The following is a 26,018-nucleotide window of genomic DNA, read 5'->3' as shown; positions in this document are numbered from 1 at the left end:
ACCTTCCCGTAAACAAATAGATCTACTTCTCTGTTGTTTGTTGTTGTTGTGGTCTTCAGTCCTGAGACTGGTTTGATGCAGCTCTCCATGCTACTCTATCCTGTGCAAGCTGCTTCATCTCCCAGTACATACTGCAACCTACATCCTTCTGAATCTGCTTAGTGTATTCATATCTTGTTCTCCCTCTATGATTTTTACCCTACATGCTGCCCTCCAATACTAAATTGGTGATCCCTTGATGCCTCAGAACATGTCCTAGCAACCGATCCCTTCCTCTAGTCAAGTTGTGCCACAAACTTGTCTTCTCCCCAATCCTATTCAATACTTTCTCATTAGTTATGTGATCTACCCATCTAATCTTCAGCATTCTTCTGTAGCACCACATTTTGAAAGCTTATATTCTGTTCTTGTCCAAACTATTTATCGTCCATGTTTCGCTTTCATACATAGCTACACTCCATACAAATACTTTCAGAAACGACTTCCTGACACTTAAATCTATACTCCATGTTAACAAATTTCTCTTCTTCAGAAACTATTTCCTTGCCATTGCCAGTCTACATTTTATATCTTCTCTACTTCGACCATCATCAGTTATTTTGCTCCCCAAATAGCAAAACTCATTTACTACTTTAAGCATCTCATTTCCTAATCTAATTCCCTCAGCATTGCCTGACTTAATTAGACTACATTCCATTATCTTTGTTTTGCTTTTGTTGATGTTCATCTTATATCCTCCTTTCAAGACACTATCCATTCCGTTCAGCTGCTCTTCCAGGTCCTTTGCTGTCTCTGACAGAATTACAATGTCATCGGCGAACCTCAAAGTTTTTATTTCTTCTCCATAGATTTTAATACCTACTCCAAATTTTTCTTTTGTTTTCTTTACTGCTTGCTCAATATACAGATTGAATAACATCGGGGAGAGGCTACAACCCTGTCTCACTCCCTTCCCAACCACTGCTTCCCTTTCATGTCCCTCGACTCATAACTGCATCTGGTTTCTATACAAATTGTAAATAGCCTTTCGCTCCCTGTATTTTACCCCTTCCACTTTCAGAATTTGAAAGAGAGTATTCCAGTCAACATTGTCAAAAGCTTTCTCTAAGGCTACAAATGCTAGAAACGTAGATTTGCCTTTCCTTAACCTATCTTCTAAGATAAGTCGTAGGGTCAGTATTGCCTCACGTGTTCCAATATTTCTACGGAATACAAATTCACCTTCCAGAGGTCGGCTTCTATCAGTTTTTCCACTCGTCTCTAAAGAATTTGTGTTAGTATTTTGCAGTCATGGCTTATTAAACTGATAGTTCAGTAATTTTTACATCTGTCAACACCTGCTTTCTTTGGGATTGAAATTATTATATTCTTTTTGAAGTCTGAGGGTATTTCGCCTGTCTCATATATCTTGCTCACCAGATGGTAGAGTTTTGTCAGGACTGGCTCTCTCAAGGCTGTCAGTAGTTCTAATGGAATGTTGTCTACTCCCGGGGCCTTGTTTCGACTTAGGTCTTTCAGTGCTCTGTCAAACTCTTCACGCAGTATCATATCTCCCATTTCATCTTCATCTACATCCTCTTCCATTTCCATAATATTGTCCTCAAGTACATCGCCCTTGTATAGATCCTCTATATACTCCTTCCACCTTTCTGCGTTCCCTTCTTTGCTTAGAACTGGGTTTCCATCTGAGCTCTTGATATTCATTCAACTGGTTCTCTTTTCTCCAAAGGTCTCTTTAATTTTCCTGTAGGCAGTATCTGTCTTACCCCTAGTGAGATAAGCCTCTACATCCTTACATTTGTCCTCTAGCCATCCCTGCTTAGCCATTTTGCACTTCCTGTCGATCTCATTTTTGAGACGTTTGTATTCCTTTTTGCTTGCTTCATTTATTGCATTTTTATATTTTCTCCTTTCATCAATTAAATTTAATATTTCTTCTGTTACCCAAGGATTTCTACTAGCCCTCGTGTTTTTACCTACTTGATCCTCTGCTGCCTTCGCTACTTCATCCCTCAAAGCTCCCCTTTCTTCTTCTACTGTATTTCTTTCCCCCATTCCTGTCAATTGTTCCCTTATGCTCTCCCTGAAACTCTGTACAACCTCTGGTTTAGTCAGTTTATCCAGGTCCCATCTCCTTCAATTCCCACCTCTTTGTAGTTTCTTCTGTTTTAATCTATAGTTCATAACCATTAGATTGTGGTCAGAGTCCACATCTGCCCTTGGAAATGTCTCACAATTTAAAACCTGGTTCCTAAATCTCTGTCTTAACATCATATAATCTACACTACTGGCCATTAAAATTGCTACACCAAGAACAAATGCAGATGATACACGGGTATTCATTGGACAAATACATTACACTAGAACTGACATGTGATTACATTTTCATGCAATTTGGGTGCATAGACCCTGAGACCCCCCATAAACCATGGACCTTGCCGTTGGTGGGGAGGCTTGCGTGCCTCAGCGATACAGATGGCCGTACCGTAGGTGCAACCACAGGGGAGGGGTATCTGTTGAGAGGCCAGACAAACATGTGGTTCCTGAAGAGGGGCAGCAGCCTTTTCAGTAGTTGCAGGGGCAACAGTCTGGATGATTGACTGATCTAGCCTTGTAACATTCACCAAAACGGCCTTGCTGTGCTGGTACTGCGAACGGCTGAAAGCAAGGGGAAATTACAGCCGTAATTTTTCCGAGGACATGCAGCTTTACTGTATGATTAAATGATGATGGCGTCCTCTTGGGTAAAATATTCCGGAGGTAAAATAGTCCCACATTTGGATCTCCGCGCGGGGACTACTCAGGAGGACGTCGTTATCAGGAGAAAGAAAACTGGCATTCTACGGATCGGAGTGTGGAATGTCAGATCCCTTCATCGGGCAGGTAGGTTAGAAAATTTAAAAAGGGAAATGGATAGGTTAAAGTTAGATATAGTGAGAATTAGTGAAGTTCGGTGGCAGAAGGAACAAGACTTTTGGTCAGGTGATTACGGGGTTATAAATACAAAATCAAACAGGGGTAATGCAGGAGTAGGTTTAATAATGAATAAAAAAATAGGAGTGCGGGTTAGCTACTACAAACAGCATAGTGAACGCATTATTGTGGCCAAGATAGACACAAAGCCCATGCCTACTACAGTAGTACAAGTTTATATGCCAACTAGCTCTGCAGATGATGAAGAAATAGATGAAATGTATGACGAGATAAAAGAAATTATTCAGGTAGTGAAGGGAGATGAAAATTTAATAGTCATGGGTGACTGGAATTCGTCAGTAGGAAAAGGGAGAGAGGACACATAGTAGGTGAATATGGATTGGGGGGAAGGAATGAAAGAGGAAGCCGCCTTGTAGAATTTTGCACAGAGCATAACTTAATCATAGCTAACACTTGGTTCACGAATCATAAAAGAAGGTTGTATACCTGGAAGAATCCTGGAGATACTAAAAGGTATCAGATAGATTATATAATGGTAAGACAGAGATTTAGGAACCAGGTTTTAAATTGTAAGACATTTCCTGGGGCAGATGTGGATTCTGACCACAATCTATTGCAGATTGAAACTGAAGAAACTGCAAAAAGGTGGGAATTTAAGGAGATGTGACCTGGATAAACTGAAAGAACCAGAGGTTGTACAGAGTTTCAGGGAGAGCATAAGGGAACAACTGACAGGAATGGGGGAAAGAAATACAGTAGAAGATGAATGGGTAGCTCTGAGGGATGAAGCAGTGAAGGCAGCAGACGATGAAGTAGGTAAAAAGACGAGGGCTAATAGAAATCCTTGGGTAATAGAAGAAATATTGAATTTAATTGATGAAAGAGGAAAATATAAAAATGCAGTAAATGAAGTAGGCAAAAAGGAATACAAATGTCTCAAAAATGATATCGACAGGAAGTGCAAAATGGCTAAGCAGGGATGGCTAGAGGACCAATGTGAGGATGTAGAGGCTTGTCTCACTAGGGGTAAGATAGATAATGCCTACAGGAAAATTAAAGAGACCTTTGGAGAGAAGAGAACCACTTTTATGAATATCAAGAGCTCAGATGACAACCCAGTTCTAAGCAAAGAAGGGAAGGCAGAAAGGTGGAAGGAGTATATAGAGGGTTTATACAAGGGCGATGTACTTGAGGACAATATTATGGAAATGGAAGAGGATGTAGATGAAATGGGAGATAAGATACTGCGTGAAGAGTTTGACAGAGCACTGGAAGACCTGAGTCGAAACAAGGCCCCGGGAGTAGACAACATTCCATTAGAACTACTGATGGCCTTGGGAGAGCCAGTCATGACAAAACTCTACCATCTGGTGAGCAAGATGTATGAGACAGGCAAAATACCCTCAGACTTCAAGAAGAATATAATAATTTCAATCCCAAAGAAAGCAGGTGCTGACAGATGTGAAAATTACCGAACTATCAGTTTAATAAGTCACAGCTGCAAAATACTAATGCGAATTCTTTACAGACGGATGGAAAAACTCGTAGAAGCCGACCTCGGGGAAGATCAGTTTGGATTCCATAGAAATGTTGGAACACGTGAGGCAATACTGACCTTATGACTTATCTTAGAAGAAAGATTAAGAATAGGCAAACCTATGTTTCTAGCATTTGTAGACTTAGAGAAAGCTTTTGACAATGTTAACTGGAATACTCTCTTTCAAATTCTGAAGGTGGCGGGGGTAAAATACAGGGAGCAAAAGGCTATTTACAATTTGTACAGAAACCAAATGGCAGTTATAAGAGTTGAGGGGCACGAAAGGGAAGCAGTGGTTGGGAAACGAGTGAGACAGGGTTGTAGCCTCTCCCCGATGTTATTCAAGTTGTATATTGAGCAAGCAGTAAAGGAAACAAAAGAAAAATTCAGAGTAGGTATTAAAATTCATGGAGAAGAAGTAAAAACTTTGAGGTTCGCCGATGACATTGTAATACTGTCAGAGACAGCAAAGGACTTGGAAGAGCAGTTGAACGGAATGGACAGTGTCTTGAAAGGAGGATATAAGATGAACATCAACAAAAGCAAAACGAAGATAATGAAATGTAGTCAAATTAAGTCGGGTGATGCTGAGGGAATTAGATTAGGAAATGAGACACTTAAAGTAGTAAAGGAGTTTTGCTATTTAGGGAGTAAAATAACTGATGATGGTTGAAGTAGAGAGGATATAAAATGTAGACTGTCAATGGCAAGGAACGCGTTTCTCAAGAAGAGAAATTTGTTAACATCGAGTATAGATTTAAGTGTCAGGAAGTCGTTTCTGAAAGTATTTGTATGGAGTGTAGCCATGTATGGAAGTGAAACATGGACGATAACTAGTATGGACAAGAAGAGAATAGAAGCTTTCGAAATGTGGTGCTACTGAAGAATGCTGAAGATAAGGTGGGTAGATCACATAACTAATGAGGAGGTATTGAGTAGGATTGGGGAGAAGAGAAGTTTGTGGCACAACTTGACTAGAAGAAGGGATCGGTTGGTAGGACATGTTTTGAGGCATCAAGGGATCACAAATTTAGCATTGGAGGGCATCGTGGAGGGTAAAAATCATAGAGGGAGACCAAGAGATGAATACACTAAGCAGATTCAGAAGGATGTAGGTTGCAGTAGGTACTGGGAGATGAAGAAGCTTGAACAGGATAGAGTGGCATGGAGAGCTGCATCAAACCAGTCTCAGGACTGAAGACCAGAACAACAACAGACCCTGAGAAATCAGTACCCATAACAACCACCTCTGGTCGTAATAACGGCCTTGATATGCCCAGGCATTGAGTCAAACAGAGCTCGGATGTTGTGTACAGGTACAGCTGCCCATGCAGCTTCAACACGATTCCACAGTTCGTCAAGAGTAGTGACTGGCGTATTGTGACGAGCCAGTTGCTCGGCCACCATTGACCAGACATTTTCAATTGGTGAGATATCTGGAGAATGTGCTGGACAAGGCAATAGTCGAAGATTTTCTGTATCCAGAAAGGCCCGTACAGGACTTGCAACATGCGGTTGTGCATTATCCTGCTGAAATGTAGAGTTTCGCAGGGCTCGAATGAAGGGTAGAGCCACGGGTCATAACACATCTAAATGTAACGTCCACTGTTCAAAGTGCTGTCAGTGTGAACAAGAGGTGACCGAGACGAGTAACCAATGCCACCCCATACCATCACGCCAGGTGATATGCCAGTATGGCAATGACGAATACACGCTTCCAAAGTGCGTTCACCGCGATGTCACCAAACACAGATGCGACCATCATGATGCTGTAAACAGAACCTGGATTCATCCGAAAAAATGACGTTTTGCCATTCGTGCACCCAGGTTCATCGTTGAGTACACCATCGCAGGCGCTCCTGTCTGTGATGCAGCATCAAGGGTAACCGCAGCCATGGTCTCCGAGCTGATAGTCCATGCTGCTGCAAATGTCATCGAACTGTTTGTGCAGATGGTGGTTGTCTTGCAAAAGTCCCCACCTGTTGACTCAGGTATCGAGACGTGGCTGCAAGATCCATTACAGCCATGCAGATAAGATGCCTGTCATCTCAACTACTAGTGATACGAGGCCGTTGGGATCCAGCACGACGTTCTGTATTACCCTCCTAAACCCACTGATTCCATATTCTGCTAACAGTCATTGGATTTCGATCAACGCGAGCAGCAATGTCACGATACAATAAACCGCAATCGCTACAGGCTACAATCCTACCTACATCAAAGTCGGAAACGCGATGGTACGCATTTCTCTGTCAAATGCTGGTTGTGTATGAGAAATCAGTTGGAAACTTTCCTGTCATCACATTGTAGGTGTCACCACCGGCGCCAACCTTGTGTGAATGCTCTGAAAAGCTAATCATTTGCGTATCACAGCATCTTCTTCCTGTTGGTTAAATTTCGCATCTGTAGCACGTCATCTTTGTGGTGTAGCAATTTCAATGGCCAGTAGTGTATCTGATACCTTCTAGTATCTCCAGGGTTCTTCCATGTATACAACCTTCTTTCATGATTCTTGAACCAAGTGTTATCTATGATTAAGTTATGCTCTGTGCAAAATTCTACCAGGCGGCTTCCTCTTTCATTTCTTACCCCCAATCCATATTCACCTACTACGTTTCTTCCTCTTCCTTTTCCTACTATCAAATTCTAGTCACCCATGACTATTAAATTTTCATCTCCCTTCACTACCTGAATAATTTCTTTTATCTCATCATACATTTCATCAATTTCTTTGTCATCTGCAGAGCTGGTTGGCATATAAACTTGTACTACTGTAGTAGGTGCGGGCTTTGTGTCTATCTTGGCCACAATAATGTGTTCACTGTGCTGTTTGTATTAGCTTACCTGCACTCCTATTTTTTTATTCATTATTAAACCTACTCCTGCATTACCCCTATTTGATTTTGTATTTATAACCCTGACCAAAAAGTCTTGTTCCTTCTGCCACCGAACTTCACTAATTCCCAGTATATTTAATTTTAATCTATCCATTTCCCTTTTTAAATTTTCTAACCTACCTGCCCGATTAAGGTATCTAACATTCCATGCTCTGATCCGTAGAATGCCAGTTTTCTTTCTCCTGATAACGATGTCCTCTTGAGTAGTCTCCACCTGGAGATCCGAATGGGGGCTATTTTACCTCCGGAATATTTTATCCAAGAGGACGCCATCATCATTTAACCATACAGTAAAGCTGCACGCCCTTGGGAAGAATTACGGCTGTAGTTTCCCCTTGCTTTCAGCCGTTCACAGTACCAGCACAGCAAGGCCGTTTTGGTTAGTGTTACAAGGCCACAGATCAGTCAATCATCCAGACTGTTGTCCCTGCAACTACTGAAAAGGCTGCTGCCCCTCTTCAGGAACCACACGTTTGTCTGCCCGCTCAAGAGATACCCCTCCCCTGTGGTTGCACCTACGGTACGGCTATCTGTATCGCTGAGGCACGCAAGCCTTCCCACCAATGACGAGGTCCGTGGTTCATTGGGGGTGGAGGGGGGAGGGGCGGCCTCCTTCTCTAGGGTGCTGCAAACTAACATTAAAACAAAAAAATTAACATCTCCTTCCACAAAGAAGATTTTGGACTTGATGTGGAATAGCATTGTTTTGAATCATGTCATGGGAAGAATGTGTGTGATGGGACCAAGGGTATAACAAAGCGAACTGTAACAAAAGCTAGGCTGCAATGGACCTATGAGAACCAGACCTATAAATGTTTAAATTCTGTCAAGAGTAAGTAAAATGCAAGCACACACAAGACCTCTACAAGTCTCATAACAGTTTCACTTGTATGTTCACTGCAACAACCCTGATAGTGAACTTCAACGATGTGGAAAACTTTTACTGCTAACACTTCATAATAAAGACATAGTAGCTAGCAATTTCGATTAACAGTGGTGGATTGTCAAAGTTGATAATACTGATTGTCAAACCAAGAAGTTTATGTTACATTTTATCACCCACTTGGACCATGGACCTCATTTAAAAAAGTTGAGAGGGATAAAGGTCAGATTGCAGTTAAAAATGTAATGAAGAAGCTGTCCCCCCTGAAATTTACAACAGTGATTGTAGAATTTTTAACCTAATGCCCAAACTGAGTGAAGAAGTTTCTCAGCTGTTCGATGAGCAGTGTAGTAAAAACAAATTAGACAAGAATATGATAACATAATTAGTTGGTTCATTTTCAACAAAAAATAACAAGTAAGCATAGATAAGCTTAAATTATATAACTGATATACAAGGTATCATTCATGCAACCGCCAGGCAGGAAATTTTTTCCCCTGCCAGTGGCAAGCCGGTGCCAGCACTGGTGGGCAGTATATTTCCCCTCCACTGCGAAGTTTTTTTTGTTTAGAAATTTTGTGCAGGTATCCTATGTTTGTTAAGCCGAACAAAGCAGTATATTGAGTGAAAATGTTTCAACTGAAACGGGAAATACATGTGTGATTCATACATGTGTACAGAATCCACGTGTGCAGTAAGCAGATTACTTTGAGAGGAATTTCCTGATTCTGTTTCCCAATTGGCATATGACTGATCAATTGGTCAATAAATTTTGTGAAATGGGAAGTGTTATTGAAGGAAACACAGACAACCACTTACAGTACTCACAGAGAAAACTCTTCATAACACTGGACATGCTTTGGAAAGGTCTCCTAGAAATTCAGTTTGACATCTTTCTCAGCAAATGGGAATTTCCTGTGAGCCACAGGAACAGCTATAAGTTACCAATGGTAAATGGTACAATCCTATAAAATAACTGCAGTGCATGAACTTAAATCGGGTGGTCCTGCAAAGAGGTTACTGTTTCATGAGTGGATTTTGAATAGGGTGCATGATGGAGAAATTAATTCATAAAATAACCATTATTGGAGCTCTGAAAAGCCCAACATATCAACATCACACACAAAGCACTCCTGCAACAGCAAAAAATAGGAGTGTGGTGTGGCATTGGTGATGAGATAATAATAGGCCCTATTCTTTTCCAGGAAAGCAAGAGATGTAAGGAACACATTTGGTGGCCTGTTTTTGCCAGTTGACTGTGAGAGACCATACTTTGTGACCTTTCAGCATGACTCTGAGAGGCACTACAGCCACCTTCTCATTACAGGAAATTCATGACTTGTTTCAAGGTAGAGTTATTACTAATAACATATGACCCCTGATTTCCCCGATTTAACCTCCTGAAATTTTTCTCAGGGGGCATTAAAAGAGAAACTGTACAAGTGGAATCCACACACTGTAGATGAACTAAAACAATAAATTTTTGTCAAGAAATTGCTGCCATTTCTCAGAGGGAACAACGAAGTGTAACGAGCAATTTTCTAAGCAGGTATCAGAAATGCTTGAACAATAAAGGGAGGCAGTTCCAGCACCCCTTGCTTTGTATAAATGCTTAATTTACTTTTTTTTACGTTTTTATGTCATGTGTGTTAGAAATAACCTACATGATAAACTGTACTACATTTACTGCAGATCTGTCAACCACACTATGGACACGGCGGCCACATGCCACAAAATCAGCTTCATTAACAGTTGATCACCCTGTACTTTATTCCAACAATGGAAAATCCAGGATGATTTTATGAATAGGGAAGTTGCTACTCACCATATAGCAGAGCTCCTGAGTCGACGATAGGTACAACAAAAAGACTGTCACAAATAAAACTTTGGGCCAGTAGGGCCTTCATCAACAATAGACCCCCCCCCACCCACCCACCCACACACACACACACACACACACACACACACACACTCATGCAGAAACCAAACACACAACTGCAGTCTCAGGCAACTGAAACCACACTGCGAGCAGCAGCAGCACCCCTGCATGATGGGAGTGGCAACTGGGTGGGGGTTAAGAGGAGGCTGGGACGGGGAGGGGAAGGGAGGGATAGTATGGTAGGGGTGGCAGACAGTGAAGTGCTGCTTGTTAGATGGAAGGCAGGGCAGAGGTGGGCAGGGACAGCAGGCAGGAAACAGTGGAAAAGGAGAGAAGTACACAGACTGGGTTTGATGGTGGAATGACGGCTGTGTAGTGCTGGAATGGGGGCAGGGAAGGGGCTGAATGGGCGAGGGCAGTTGCTAGCGAAGGCTGAGCCCAGGAGGGTTGCGGGAACATAGGATATGTTGTAGGGTAAGTTTCCACCCACACAATTCAGAAAAGCTGCTGTTGGCAGGAAGGATCCATATGGCACAGGCTGCAAAGCAAACATTGAAATGAAGGATGTCATGTTTGGCAATATGCTCAGCAACAGGGTGGTCCACTTGTTTCTTGGCCACAGTTTGTCGGTGGCCGTTCATGTGGACAGAGAGCTTGTTGGTTGTCATGCCCACATAGAATGCAGCACAGTGGTTGCAGCTTAGCTGTCGATCACATGATTGGTTTCACAGGTGCCCTGCCTTTGACTGGGATAGGTGATGTTTGTGATCAGACTGGAGTAGGTGGTGGCGGGGAGGATGTATGGGACAGGTCTTGCATCTAGGTCTATTACAGGGGTATGAGCCATGAGGTAAGGGGTCGAAGCAGAGTTTGTGTAAGGATGGATGAGTATATTGTGTAGGTTTGGTGGACGGCGGAATACCACTGTGGGAGGGGTGGGAAGGATAGTGGGCAGGACATTTCTCGAGTTAGTCGAAACCCTGGCAGAGAATGTAATTCAGTTGCTCCAGCCCTTGGTGGTGCTGAGTTACGAGGGGAATGGTCCTCTGTGGCCTTACGGTGGGACTTTGGGTGGTGGTGGGAGACTAGAAAGATAAGGCACGGGACATTTGTTTTTGTACATGGTTGGGAGGATAATTACAGTCTGTGAAGGCTTCAGTGAGACCCTCAGTAATATCAAGAGGGACCGCTCATACTGCAGATGCGACAAACATGGTTGGCTAGGCTATACGGAAGGCTCTTCTTGGTATGGAAAGGGTGGCAGCTGTCGAAGTGGAGGTGTTGCTGGTGGTTAGTAGGTTTGACATGGATGGAGGTACTGATATAGCCATCTCTGAGGTGTAGGTCAACATCTAGGAAGGTGGCTTGTTGGGTTGAGTAGGACCAGGTGAAGCAAATGGGGGAGAAATTGTTGAGGTTCTGGAGGAATGTGGATAGGGTGTCCTCACTCTCAATCCAGATCGCAAAGATGTCATCAACGAATCTGAACCATGTGAGGGGTTTAGGATTCTGGATTTTTCAGGAAGGACTCCTCTAGATAGCCCATGAATAGGTTGGCAAAGGACGGTGCCATGCAGGTGCCCATAGCCATACCCCAGATTTGTTTGTAGGTAATGCCTTAAAAGGAGAAGTAATTGTGGCTGAGGATATAATTGGTTATAGCAACTTGGGAGGAGGTTGCTGGTTTGGAATTCGTCAGGCATTGGGAAAGGTAGTGTTCAATAGCGGCAAGGCCATGGGCATTAGGAATGTTAGTGTAAAGGGAGGTGGCATCGATATGAACAGGGCACCGTGTGGTAAAGGGAAAGGAACTGTGGAGAGTGGGTGGAGGAAATGGTTGGTATCCTTTATATGGAGGGTAGGTTCCAGGTAATAGGTTGAAGCTGTTGGTCTACGAGAGAAGAGATTCTCTCAGTGGGGGCACAGTAACCGGCGACAGGTGCGTCCTGGGTGGTTAGGTTTATGGACTTTAGGAAGCGTGTAGAAGGCAGGAGTGTGAGGAGTGGTAGGGGTAGTAGAGAGATGGACTCCAGGGAGAGGTTCTGGGATGGGCCTAGGATTTGAGTAGTGATGAGATCCTAATGGATTTCTGGAATGGGGTCACTGTGGTAAGGTTTGTAGGTGGAAGTATCTGACAGCTAGCGGAGTCCTTCGGCCGGCTAATCATTGCGGTTCAAAACAGTGGTGGAGCCTTTGTCCGCATGTAGGATTATAAGGTTAGGATCAGTTTTTAGATGGCAGATTGTGGTTCTTTCTGCGGATATAAAGTTAGTTTGCATGTTAAGGGATTCGGGGAATGATGGTGAGGCAAGGTTCGAGATTAGGAAGTTCTGGAAAGTTAACAGGGAGTGATTTGGGGGCAGTGGGGTTGAAACCAGTCAAGTGATCTACAAGCTAAGCTACAACCACTGTGCTGCATTCTATGTGGGCATGACAACCAACAAGCTGTCTGTCCAAATGAATGGCCACACACAGACTGTGGCCATGAAACAAGTGGACCACCCTGTTGCTGAGCACGCTGTCAAACATGGCATCCCTCATTTCAATGACTGCTTCACAGCCTGTGCCATATGGATGCTTCCCACCAACAGCAGATTTTCTTAATTGCACAGGTGGGAACTTTCCCTGCAATACACCCTACATTCCCGTAACCCTCCTGGGCTCAACTTTTCTTAGTCACTGTCCTTACCCATCAAGCCCCTTCCCTGTTCCCACTCCAGCACTACACAGCCGTCATTCCACCATCACACCTAGTTTGTTTACTTCTCTCCTTTTTGGCTATTTCTCCCTGCTCCCCCTCCCCACCTCTCCCCTGCCCTCCATCTAAACAGCAGCACTTCACTGTCCACCACCCCTACCATACTATCCCTTCCCCTCCCCACCCCAGCCTCCTCCTCTGTCCATTGTTGACAAAGGCCTTACTAGCTGAAAGCTTTATTTCTGACAGTCTTTTTATTGTACCTATCTGTGACTCAGTATCTTTGCTATATGGTGAGTAGCAACTTTCTTTTTCATAATATTGTACTTTATTGCATTAGACTAGATATCGCAAATGTTAAAAATGTATTTTTGACTCATATCTGTAAGTTTTTTCCCTACCTTCCAACTGATTCTCTAAGTTGAAATTTATACTGAAGTTTGAGATCATAAAAATCATATTAAGTGTGTAATTTTCAGATTTTCATCTAGTCCCCTAACCTAGATACTGCAGGTCAAAAAATGAAAAAATTCAAAAAATCCGTTTTAAGTGTAAGCTTCTCATCACTTACACTCAATAAAAAGTAACAATACTATACAGCATAACAGCATAAAAAATATTAAGGCTGATAAATTACTCCGTCTTCAGAGAACTACTATTCAAAAATTGAGGGTTTTTTTTATTTTTGACCAATAACTTTGAGATATCAAAAATATATTAAGGAATGTATTTTGCTAGGTGATAATGGTTTTAATTTGTTGGCCAGAATGTGCTGAACTAAATGCTTTTCATTTTAAAGACCTATTACATCCCATTACTGAATAATTAAAAAACTACAGATGGTTGCACATGCAAAAAAAATGTGGCCTGAAACAAAAATGGCCACTGTTACTAAGTGATAACAGAAAATTTTAAAATATTTTTGAGTTCGCTAAACATTAGAGAATTCACCCAGGAAGTATCATATTTTTCTAATATGGTGAAGTAATCATTTTTTTTTTCCCCCTTGGAGCAACTGGTATGGAATGACTCTAGAGTCTTTTGCTGATTATAGTCACTTACTCCATAACTAATGGAAAGTGAAAGTAAATTAAAACTTATAAGACTTTTAGTGCGACCACATTCATATTTGATACTACTACTCTGCAAGATGCCAGTATCATTTCAGTTCCTTCATACTCCTCTTTGGCCATACCACGTATTATTCTTGTAATCTCATACACACTGTTTAAGAATTACTGCTCACCTACAAAAGAGTAGCAAATAAAGTGCAGTGTTTTCCTGGCTACACTGTTTAAATACATTCTTTTCTCACAATAAAGTCGTGTATCAAGAACTGATCTCTTAAGTGAACAGTTTAAGTGTTATCAGTCACATTGTTATATCCAAAGTTTAAAAAAATAATGACAAAATACACAACGGTAACCACGTGCAAGAAAATTTATAAGGATACTTACTCAACTTGTGTAGCACATTCATTACTGCACAGCACACTGATGGTTCTTAACAGAGTGTCAAATCGCAAATGTGGCATTTGATGTTGTGGCATCACAAAGTATGCCCATTATAAACTTTCATGATAAAGGACACTGCATTCTTTCCTACACTACCAGGGCAACTGATTCAATGTTTTGACATAACAAAGAACACAAAAATTAAACTTGTCAATACATGTACATCAAAATTGCCTTTTTCTTGTAGGTAAATTAGTGGTTCTGGCATAAGTGGGATACTACAGTTCACAAGCTAAAAATAGTTTTTTTTTTTTTTGTTTTTTTTTTTTTTTTTTTGGGGGGGGGGGGGTATTACATATTTATATGTAATAGGAGATAGAATCTATTAAACATTTGTACAGCCATAAGTAACATAAGGATCTTTATGTATTATATGTCACTAAATGATTATAATAAATCACAGAGATTCAAATAAGTTTACTGTTGATATCTGTTTATTGTATACAGTCTTTGTACAGTGTTAATTGCATAAGAAAGCAAAAGATGTGCTAAGCTATTTATCTTAAGTGGAAAGCAGTAAGTTCTTTCAACACTCATATACAAGTTGTAAAAATAAAGTAACTTTAAGAATGTACAGTAATATACACATGTGTATCACAGAAAAATACTGCAAGTTATATGTTTTATACAACTTTGTAGTTACCTCAGATGATAAAAGGGATTACAAAAGAAACACTGATTCATATATTAGTCTGCAAATATATGGATGGTCCTGCAGGTTCTTAAATAAACTGAATTCATTTAGAGTGCCATTTAAAAGTAACAGCATTTGTACAGAGCCCAGGAGATAGGTAAAATCTTGTTAATAAAATTAAATGGTATCACCTCCTCCTCTTGTATCACTGCTAAGATTATTGGCTGAAGCTTTACTGGCAAGTACTCTTGCAATATATTTCCAATAAGCAACACGGATGACATCGTGTTCTTTAGCTAGGGCATCACACAACTGAAAACAAAATCCATATTCAAATTAAAAACATAAGAAAATCATACATAGTAAACTGGGATATACCTTTTAATTCATGGTCTGAAGAGCAGGAAGTCTACCTGCCAGAGTTGTAGTATGAATACTGACAAATAAATACTGGGTAATTTTAAAGTCCAGGTTCATTTGAAAAAAAAAAACTGTTACAAATAAATGGCCAAGAACAGATAACAAATAATATTATTAAATTCTCAAAGCTTTTTTACAATGTTTATAAATGTTCTGTGTATCCACCCTTCATCGAATTGCACACATCTAACTAGTAGCCCAATTCTACCCATACTAGAGCCAGCATAAGAGGAGTGAAGGTGAGAACTGCTGTTGTGATGCGGAATCAGACGTTTTTGAGATTTTGTGGGAGAGTTGGAACAAAAATTTTATCCTTGAAGTAATCACACAAAAAAAAGGTCACAAGGTGGAAAGAACAACAATCTTTTCCCAAGGATAAAAAGAGGCCTTGTCACTGAAACTTAATCTCCTTGGGAAGTTGTCATTCTCAAGACGGTTCTGCATACCAATGCAAAACACTAGACAGTTCAGTTCCTCATCATGGCTTACGGCTTGCATGAACAGCAATTCATACAGTTTCACTCACCATCGCTTATGAAGGATTTTCCACGTTGTTCGCTGACGGATGTTGAGTTTTGCACTAGCTCGATACATAGATTTTGTGGAACTTCACAATATCATCTCCCTCACATGGTCCACTGTCTGTTCTGTAACACCCTGTTGGTTCGAACATTTTGCATCACACAACCATCCATCCTCCTCAAATGCATTGTACTACTTTACAATGTTGTTGTAAACTGCTGCTGTCTTGTTAAACTCCCCATGGAAAGCTCATAGCACACTCACTATCAACTGGCAAAAGCCAAATTCTAGCATTCAAAATGCTCTCTCCGGCTGGATAACCACCATTTTTAGCCACTATGGCTGGTGGCGCCTCCGTGGGCAGTCTTCCAAATTAAAAATAAATAACAACTCTGAGAGTTTGTACATTATGTTTAGCCATTTACCTACACTGATATTTTAAAACGTTTTATGTTCAACTCCCGGTATTTTCCCTGTGACGGGACTGGAACATTATGCAGTAAGACTCGTGGTGCCAACTGAGGAGCTGCTTGTAGAAGTAGTGGCTCCAAGGTCTGAAAGTTGATAACAGCCGGCAGAGTGGTGTGCTGACAACATGTCCCTTAAGACTGCATCCACATGAAGCCATGTTGGTGCATGATGAGACACCAGCTGATCTACATTGAATGGCTTTCAGGGCCTGATCACAGAGTTTAGTTTTTTAGTTTTAATTCATGGACTTTATAATTACCCTGTAGACTGAAGTACAATTATAGTTTTCCAGTCTCAGTGGTAGTGTCCAGAGCTGGAGGACAATAAAAAACACAAATGGTGAAACTTAATTATGAAGCACATTTATTTTGTGTAACAGAAAATATTCAGTTATATCAAAGGAAAATTCAACTGAGAAAATTAATAACTTCTGAGACGCAATGGCTGGCCAGTACTTAATTTCAGGAGGCAGAATGTTTAGTATTGGGAACAGAGACACACAATAGTGAATGTGGTGATGCTATCATAGCTTTTAGACCCACTGATTCCTTCTAAGGGAAGAGAGGGGCATTGGTTGGGGAAGGTTGGAAAGGAAGGGCAGGTAGCTCAGGAACCCAGGATGAGAGGGACCCAATTGTAGTGAGGACGTGGGTAGATAAAGACAAAGGGTGAGGTGTTGGAAAGTATATCAGAGATAGTACAATGGTCAGCACTGCACCAGCTTCTGTCCAGAGAGAAGTGGAGATACAATAGGAAGACAAGAGAGGTATAGTGCAATTAAGAACTGAACCACACAACACTGAACAGGGAGGGGAGAGAGGAGCATGAAATTATTTGCAGTTTTCACTTCTCTTTCCTCAATCTATCTTTGCTTTTTACTCTGTTCTTAAATTTTCTGGGCTGCTGCTGACACAGTGCTTACTAATGTACCATCCCTGATCTATCTTCTATAATGCCTTCCCAATGCCAAGTTGCCATTTGGGTGTGAACATAGGTGGGTAGGTGTCAACAAATGGATTGCATACGAGAAATGGTCACTCGAGTATGTGTCAGAGAGAATGAACCACTCGAGACGATGTGCAAGCTGGGCAGTGCACAACCCCAAAACGGATGGTGCACACTACAGTCACCGAGCAGCAGAAAGGGGTGAGGTAGCTGCCCAATAAGCTGGAGAAAGTCTGCCCTGGTAATACTGAATGATGGAGGGATGTAAACATTACAAAGGGAAAAGGGAACTGCAACAGCTTGTAGGCAGATAGTCAGGGAGATGGGTTGACTATGAACGGGCATCCCATATGAGCAGCATGTCTCCCTCATGAGATGGAATGCCGAACTCAGAGGGAAGGTCAAAATGGACCAGGAGGAAACACGAGAGCTCAAAGTGGTTGTGAGGACAATTTTTTCCTGAAGGCAGAGAACAAGTGGACACTACTACGCTAAGAGCAGCCATAAATGCTCTATGTTGGATCAAAGACCACAATTCGGATCCTGCTCCCTGTGGTCTACAGGAGCATCACCATTTTTCTGCTGTCAGCCTGTGAAGTACAGTGCAGCAAAACATTTCGTACTGCACACCAGCGACACAGAGGTTGGCCGGGCGAGGGTATCACATGGTGACACAATCAAAGAGGATCTTCAAGTCGGCGAATGAGGAGACCATTTGCCTTTGTTTAACTCCTTTGAGCCTTTCTGGTTTGCAGAGGAAGATTCAGATATTGGTTGCCTGGAGGGATGTAGGAAACCTTCATGAGAGTATTCCTTCTGTCCTTTCTGGCCTGCCAATTGTATAGCTGGTGACTTCGCCCCGAGAGGTGACAGTTTGGTGGCATGTTGCACAGCTGAAGGAGGAGACAGGGATACTACCATGACATTGGGTGATTTCACAACCTCAAAGCTGAATGTGAGGTTGCACATATGTGTGGCCATGTCTTTCATGGAGTGAGAGGTAGCAAGAACAGTACTGTAGGTACCAGATTATAGACACAGAGTTCCCGACTAGCCAACAACTTGCGAGCGACCAAGTAAGGCACTTTTTCCTTCACCCAAAACTCCTGGATAGCCCACTCATTGAGACACACAGGGCAATTGCAGGAGGAGGTGGCATGGTTACCACTGCAGCTGATACAATGGGGACGAGGATGTGCATCCCTACCACAGGTTACACATGGGGCTGGGTGTAGACAAGACGTTCTAGTGCGATTGGAATGATGACACTGGTAGCAGCACACCGGGTTCGGAATGTACAGTCGGACTGTGATAATTTCATAGTGTATTTTGATCTTGGACAGAAGCACCACTCTATCAAAGGTGAGAAGTAGAGTGCGGGTGGCCACTAATGAGGAAGCTATCTCTTTCATCACGCGGTGGACGGCAATGACACCCTGATCAGAGAGGTAAGATTGGATTTCTGCCTGTGTTAGACCATCAAGCAGCCTACTGTAAATAACACAAAGGGAAGAATTCAGAGTTACATGGGCCTCGACACAAACAGGATAGTCATGGAAGAGCGAAGCTGCAAGCACTTATTGTGCTTGAGAATCAGAAGTAGTCTCCAAAAGCAAAGTACCATTGTATAAACAAGAGCAGGATTCAAAGGGCCAGCAATTGTATCAACACCTTTCAGAATAACAAGTGGATTTACCATAGCGAAGGACTGACCATCTCCAGTACAGGAAAACACGAGGAACCACTGTGCAGCTGGGAGAGTCTTTGAATTGATAGCCTCATTCCATTCATGTTTTGTAGCCACTGACTGTGAAGATGATTGGCTCAATACAAGAAAGTCCTCCATAATTGCCAGCATCTCCAATTGCACGCTCCTTCAAAAGGGGGCACATCTGCCTTAGGTGATTGTTCACACCTCAGGTCACACCTCCCGAACACCTGACAGAGGGATCGATCAGCAATTTGGGAAGGTAGCAGCTAAGGCAGTCACCCGTCCCAGGGCCTGGCCTGTACCAGGGAATATGTGCGAGCCGGAGCTGGGAATTATACATTACCCAGTCACCTGTTATGCGTCAGATGCATGGGTTACCGTTCAGGAGTGCACAGGGAGGGAGAAGAAGAAAAAGAGGAAAGAGGAACCTCAAATACCAAAGCAGAGGAAGGATAGGAAAAGATGAACGAAGAAAGAAAAATGGATCGTATAAACAGTGATGAGACTGTTCCGATTGTTTCTTTGTTTGTTTTGCTTTAGGGCACAAAAACAACTGGGGTCATACAGGCCCAAGTCAAAACTATAGAACACAAAGACAGAGAGGCATTAAAAAATGACTATACGTCAATCCCAACTGACATAATAGAAGACAGCTAAAAACAGGGACGTGGAGAAACAGCTCTACAAAAGACACCATACAGAAATGGAGGTCCAAAACCAAAAATTAAATGGCCTTCACAATATTGCTTTGACGGATAAACAGTAAAATGTGGTTGACAGCCTACAAGTCATTTGCTAAAACGGCCGATAACTCAGACGGAGGAAGGGCCACGAGGAAGTCCTCCAAGCCACTGGGAGAGGCTTAATTATGCAGAGATTATTCCCATGAAGGGAGGGCCAATGCCGATGCCAAAGGGACACCACCTCCTGACAGACGACAAGACGGAGATCATTGGAGGGAATACAGGAACTAATGGGCTGAGGTACGAAGACTGCAACATTGGAAGCAGCATTGTCAGCCTTGTTTCCTGGCACACCTATATCACCGGGAACCCACATAAACATCACAGTGGCTCCACCTAACAGTGACCAAGTGACAGTTTTCCTGGGCCTGTTGCACTAAGGGATGGGCAGTGTACAGTGCAAGTAGTCTTTGAAGGGCACTGAGAGAGTCTGAGCAGAGGGCACAATTGAAATGTCTGTGCCACCAGATGTACTCCATACCCTGATACAAAGTGAAGAGCTCAGCTGTAAATACTGAGCAGTGTGCCAGAAGCCGATATTGAAAGATGTGGGTGTTAATGACGAAGGCACAACCTACACCACCGTCAGTCCAAGAGCCATCAGTGTACACAAAAGGTACTATAACGAAGTTCCATGCAAAGATCATGAAACTGAAGGCAATAGAGTGAGGCTGGAGTAGTATCCTTAGTAAGCCAATGAAGGCCAAGGGTAACACGGCCCGCTTCATGATGCCAAGGTGATGAAGGGTTCACACACACCAGGAAAGTTGCAGGTAGTGTGAAGATAAGCAGCCGTAGAAAATGCCGAAAATGAACTCCAGGAGGTAACAGAGAAGAAGGACGCATCCAATACTGGCAATCAAAGGAATCACCGAAGAAGGATACCCAGGATGGGTGGCCATGCATGGCAGACAAATGGCATGCATACCTGCTGAGGAGAAAGTCACAGCAGTAGGGCAGCGGTAGTTCAGCAGTTTCAGCATACAGACTCTCAACCAAGGTAGTTTAAAAGGCGCCACTGGCCAAACGGGTGCCACAATGGTGGATAGTGTTGAGACGGCATAAGAGGGACGGACGCACAGACACATAAACAAGGGAGCCGGAGATGCATGGCGAGAGACAGGCCATTACAGGGCTAACTTTTTCATCACCCGACAGACGGCAATGACACCCTGTTCAGAGAGGTAAGATTGGTTTTCTGCCTGTGTCAGACCATCGAGCAGCCTAGTGTAAATAACACCATAAAAAGGATTCAGAGTTGTATGGGCCTCGACACAAACAGGATAGCTGTGGAAGAGCGAAGCTGCAAGCAGTTGTGCTTGAGAATCAGAAGTAGTCTCCAAAAACAAAGTACCATTGTGTGAATGACAGCAGGATTCACAGGGCCAGCAATTGTATCAACACCTTTCAGAATAATAAGTGGATTTACCATAGCGAAGGACTGACCGTCTTCAGAACGTGAAACCGTGGTACAGCTGGAAGGGTCTCGGAATCATTAGCCTCATTCCGTTTATGTTTTGTAGACACCGATTGTGAAGATGATTGTCTCATTGCAAGAAAATCCCCCATGATTGCCAGTGTCTCCGATGGCACACTCCTTCCAACTGGGGCCCCCTTCACAATGGGGCGCACCTGTCTTAGGTGACTGTTCACACCTCAAGTCACACCTCCAGAACACCTGACAGAGGGATCATTTGACAACTTGGGAAGGTAGCAGTCCAGACAATCACTCCTCCTTGGGCTTGGTCTGTACCAGGGGGTACATGCGAACCCTATCTGTCAACCCATGGCCGGGAATTATGCGTTACCCATCACCTGTTACATGTCAGACGCATGGGCTGGTCATCAGGAGCACACAGGGAGGAAGAAGAAAAAGAGGAGCCTCAAATGCCAAAGCAGAGGAACAAGAGGAGAAGGTAAACAAAGAAAGTAAAAGGGAACAAAAGACAATGGTGAGACTGTTCTTATGTCAATGACAGACTATGCGGAACATTCCCAAAAACACCCCATACACGTTCCCCAAGGGAGGGGTAAAAGAACAGCAAGAGGATAGACATGCAGCATAGTTTAGTTTAGTTTAGTTATGTCATGTTCCATAGATTAGATCATTTTCACAATTATTTTATCGATATGATGTGGAACAAGGTAGATTACAAGATATATATACACACATGAATAGTGCTAATATTAATATTACTGAAATTTTTAGTTCTACACATGCAACTACATTTAGAGGTTTTTTTTTTTTTTTTCTTCACCAGTTCTGAAACAGAAACTTGTCCATGGAATAGAAGGAGTTGTCCACAAGAAATGATTTTAAGCTACATTTAAAACTTGGTCTGCTATCTGCCAGACACTTTATGTTGTTGGGCAAATGATCAAAGACTTTTGTTGCTGAATAATGTACTCCTTTTTGAGCAACTGACAGCTTCAATAATGGATAGGAAAGGTCATTTTTCCCTCTAGTGTTGTACGCATGAACATCACTGTTCTTCGCGAATTGAGATGGATTATTTATAATGAATTTCATTAGCAAATATATGTACTCTGACGGTGCAGTTAAAATACCTAACTCCTTGAATAGGTGCCTACATGACATCCTTGGGTGGACACCACTAATTATTCTCACTGCTCTCTTTTGCGCAATCAATACTTTATGTCTAAGCAGTGAGTTACCCCAGAAAACTATTCCATAAGACACTATTGAGTGGAAATATGCAAAGAACGTTAGGAGGCTGATCCGTTTATTACCAAGACTAGCGATTAAACGAATAGCGAAAGAAGCTGAACTTAATTGTTTGAGAAGCTCAGTAATATGCTTCTTCCAGTTCAAGTTTTCATCAATGTGAACATCCAAAAATTTGGAGAAATCTACCCTGTTAACTGAGCCCTGTTCATAAGCTACATCAATTGTTGGTATGACTCTATTCAGTGTACAGAACTGGATATAGTGAGATTTTTCAAAATTAAGGGGGCGTCCATTTTCTGAGAACCACTTAATAATTCTTTGAAAGACATCCTTAACAATATCTTTAGCTGCTTTTTCTGGAATGGGATTTATTATAACACTCATGTCATCTGCAAAAAGTACTCATTCTGCTTGCTGCATGTTAAGTGAGAGGTCATTCACAAGAATAAGGAACAGCAGAGGACCCAAAATTGAACCCTGTGGGACTCCCTTTGTGATGACTCCTCATTCAGGAAGGGAAAAGATGCTGCAAAGGCTGGGGCCCCATGGGAGCCAAGCAAGAACCCGCCAAAGAACGGCGATCCCCTCTGGGGATCTGGCATATGTAATGTTCCTGTCTACCTTTTCGGGTTGGCTTGGATATCACACCAGAAGTTTTTATTTTTTGTTGGAGGGCTGGATATTACGTCTACATCATCTTTACTGTACTCTTTGGTGTTGCCATGTGATTCTTCTTAGCATAGAGCAACCATTTTGATTCCTGAACCTTGAATTTCGGGTAATCTACTAATTATTAACTCTCCATTTTCAGAGCATTGCGGTCCCACCTGTATTCAATCCATGCAGATGCAAAGGAAAAACACAAAAAAATTTCTTTTCCTCCTCAAACTACCACTTCAAAAGCTTGAGCAGTAAGGACTCAAATACCCACATACAGTGCCAAGAAGTGTGACTTCATCACTGTTGATCCAACACATTTGAGTCATCATCATACAACTTAACTAAAGATGCTGCGCCTGTAACTGAGACAAAGGTCTCACCACTCATATCATCAGTTGGTATTTCATCAAGTTCTGATAGGTTCCCATCAAAGTTGAACGGCTTCTTTAGCTCATGAAGTGTCATCTCCTGACACCAAGAAATTTTTTTAAGTATTCCATTTTCAATCAAATAATTTTTCTTTTGTTACGACAATTATTATTATTTATTGTGGTTATTATAGCTACTTCTCTTATGATCACTTAATAAGATAGGAATGAGTCAAAACTGATAGATTACAGCTGAATATTTACAAATGAACAAATGCTTCTATGAGATAAAAAAATCAACTTTGTTATTAACACAATAAATTTGGATTAAATGCCTAGCAAAAGAAATAAATCATAGTAAATTGTCTGTAACTGTGAACATGCAAGTAAGTGCAGTGGTAAAACATGTTGTGATATAATACCAACAGATGTCACTTGATCACATGACATGACAAGACAAGACATCAAGATTAAATCATGATTATGATCATTTCTTTATTTATTAGCAACTGTGTTTACATATGACCTGCACTCTATAAGATACTGCAGTTTGTGTTTTACGGTTACTTTTATGATGAACATCAATAATATACTAATAAATGAAGACACGTCAAGCAAGTAGTATCAACAGAAGTCGCTAAACTGTGCATCATTTGAATACTTGATCAAAGCTACGGATTTCTCAAGCTGAACTTGAACAGTTTGAGTCATTTTCAAGCACAATACTAGCTGGAAGGGGTTAACTAGCTGGAAGGGGTTAGTAACACAAGCTTGGCCAAGCACTAGGGCAAATAAGGGAAGGGAAGTGGTGAGCAGGCAGCAAATTTTGTCATGCTGCCCAGCGTGTGAAAGTACACCACATACCTTGGCTTTTAATGAATATCTATTTTGTTTAAACTGCATTGAAAGTCTAGATATGGGTCAATGGAGCACTTATGTGTTCCAAGCAGCAATGTCAATGCTCACTGTGAGGTCTGATGGGAACAAAAGGGGCTGTGTCAGCTGCTGGTTTTACACAACTGAAGAGAGAGAGCAACAGCATACAATATGTAAAGCAAGAGACGAATGAATACTGTCACATTCTCACATCAACCCAGATGTGAAATCCACAATGTATTAAAAAACAGCTGTGTTCTCAGGTCCCATGGTAACCACAACCTTGGAACTTGCTACATATTCAGGAAAAAAGACAAATATTTGTGATAACCAAGATCATAAATTTCATTGCTGTTTATGTCACTAATAGCAATTTTATCTGTGCTATTAGGACGATGATATTGACACAATGTAGGCTTTCATGGCCGGTGTTGTCTTCAGTTGAAACTTCTGGGCTGAGAGACCATGGTCAATGTATAAAATTCCCACCTAAAGTTTCGTCTCCATCTGCAGGAGACATCTTCTGAGGCCATCTGGCTACTGCAGTAGATGTCTCGCGCAGATGGAGACGGAACGTTAGGTGGAAATTTTATACATCGACCACAGCCTCTCAGCCCGGAAGTTTCAACTGAAGATGATATTGATAGTTTTACATTCAGGATGTTACATTCATTTTTGATTGGATAGTGTGATAGTAATGTTTAGTGAGCTGGTTATACTGAATTTTAAGGTTGCTTACTGATTTTTCATATATCTTTGGTGACAATGAAAAAACTAGATGAGCTGACAGACTGACCTGCAGCATAAGCCAAAGCTTCCTTCTGCTTCCGCCACTTTCTCCCTACACCACACCATCTGACACAGCCACCGCCCCACTCCACCTACCAAAGGAAGGTGTGGGTAAGAAGGGGGAGAGAAAGAGGGAGAAGGGGGAGAGAAAGAGGGAGAAGGGGGAGAGAGAGAGAGAGGGAGAAGGAGGACAGGGAGGGAGGGAGAAGGGAGAGAGAGGGAGGGAGAAGGGGGAGAGAGGGAGGGGAAGAGGGACAGGAGAGGGGGAGGGGAGGGGAAGAGGGCCAGGAGGGGGGGATGGAGAGAGGGAGGGGGAGAGAGAGAGGGAGAGAGGGATGGGGAGAGTGGGAGAGGGAGAGAGGGGATAGTGGGGGAGGGAGGGGAGAGTGGAAGAGGGGGAGAGGTGGTGGGGGAGGGATTGGGAGGGGGAGGGAGGGGAAAGAGAGAGAGAGAGAGAGAGAGAGAGAGAGAGAGAGAGAGAGAGAGAGAGAGAGAGAGAGAGAGAGAGAGAGAACTAGCTTGTCAATAGACTCTTCTAGAAGCTACCAAAATATTAATTCTCTTCAGTGTGTGCCTGATGACAACTCAATACTTCTGCTATGGTGAGTGGTCTCCTTTACTTCTAAATTATTTACAATAACCCACTTCTACATCTTATTTCTCATTTTGAGAAAAAATTTGGGGATGCAGTTTAATTCCAACCTAACAAACCCATAGAAAATTATAAAGGAGAAGCTCATTGGTTACTTATGTCTGACTCCGGATATGTCATGTTGACTACTCACGATTTATCACACAGATCATTACCAACAGAAGCTGCCGAAACTGTAAGTGCACCTACACCAGAG

General features: G+C 42.2%; 1 protein-coding gene across 1 annotated transcript in view; it reads right to left on the bottom strand.

Moving 5' to 3' along the window:
• Positions 1-14,744: 14,744 nt before the first annotated feature.
• Positions 14,745-26,018, bottom strand: part of LOC124804937 (protein farnesyltransferase/geranylgeranyltransferase type-1 subunit alpha) — an 83,660-nt gene continuing 72,386 nt past the window's right edge. The window contains exon 7 of the mRNA XM_047265318.1: positions 14,745-15,288. Within this exon, the coding sequence (XP_047121274.1) occupies positions 15,154-15,288 (135 nt within the window). The 3' untranslated portion in view covers positions 14,745-15,153. The remainder of the gene's footprint in view (positions 15,289-26,018) is intronic.

The sequence above is a fragment of the Schistocerca piceifrons genome, chromosome 7 (assembly GCF_021461385.2).
Source record: "Schistocerca piceifrons isolate TAMUIC-IGC-003096 chromosome 7, iqSchPice1.1, whole genome shotgun sequence".
Lineage (NCBI taxonomy): Eukaryota > Metazoa > Arthropoda > Insecta > Orthoptera > Acrididae > Schistocerca > Schistocerca piceifrons.
The sequence above is the reverse complement of the archived record's forward strand: the minus strand, read 5'-3'. Positions and strand labels throughout refer to the sequence as shown.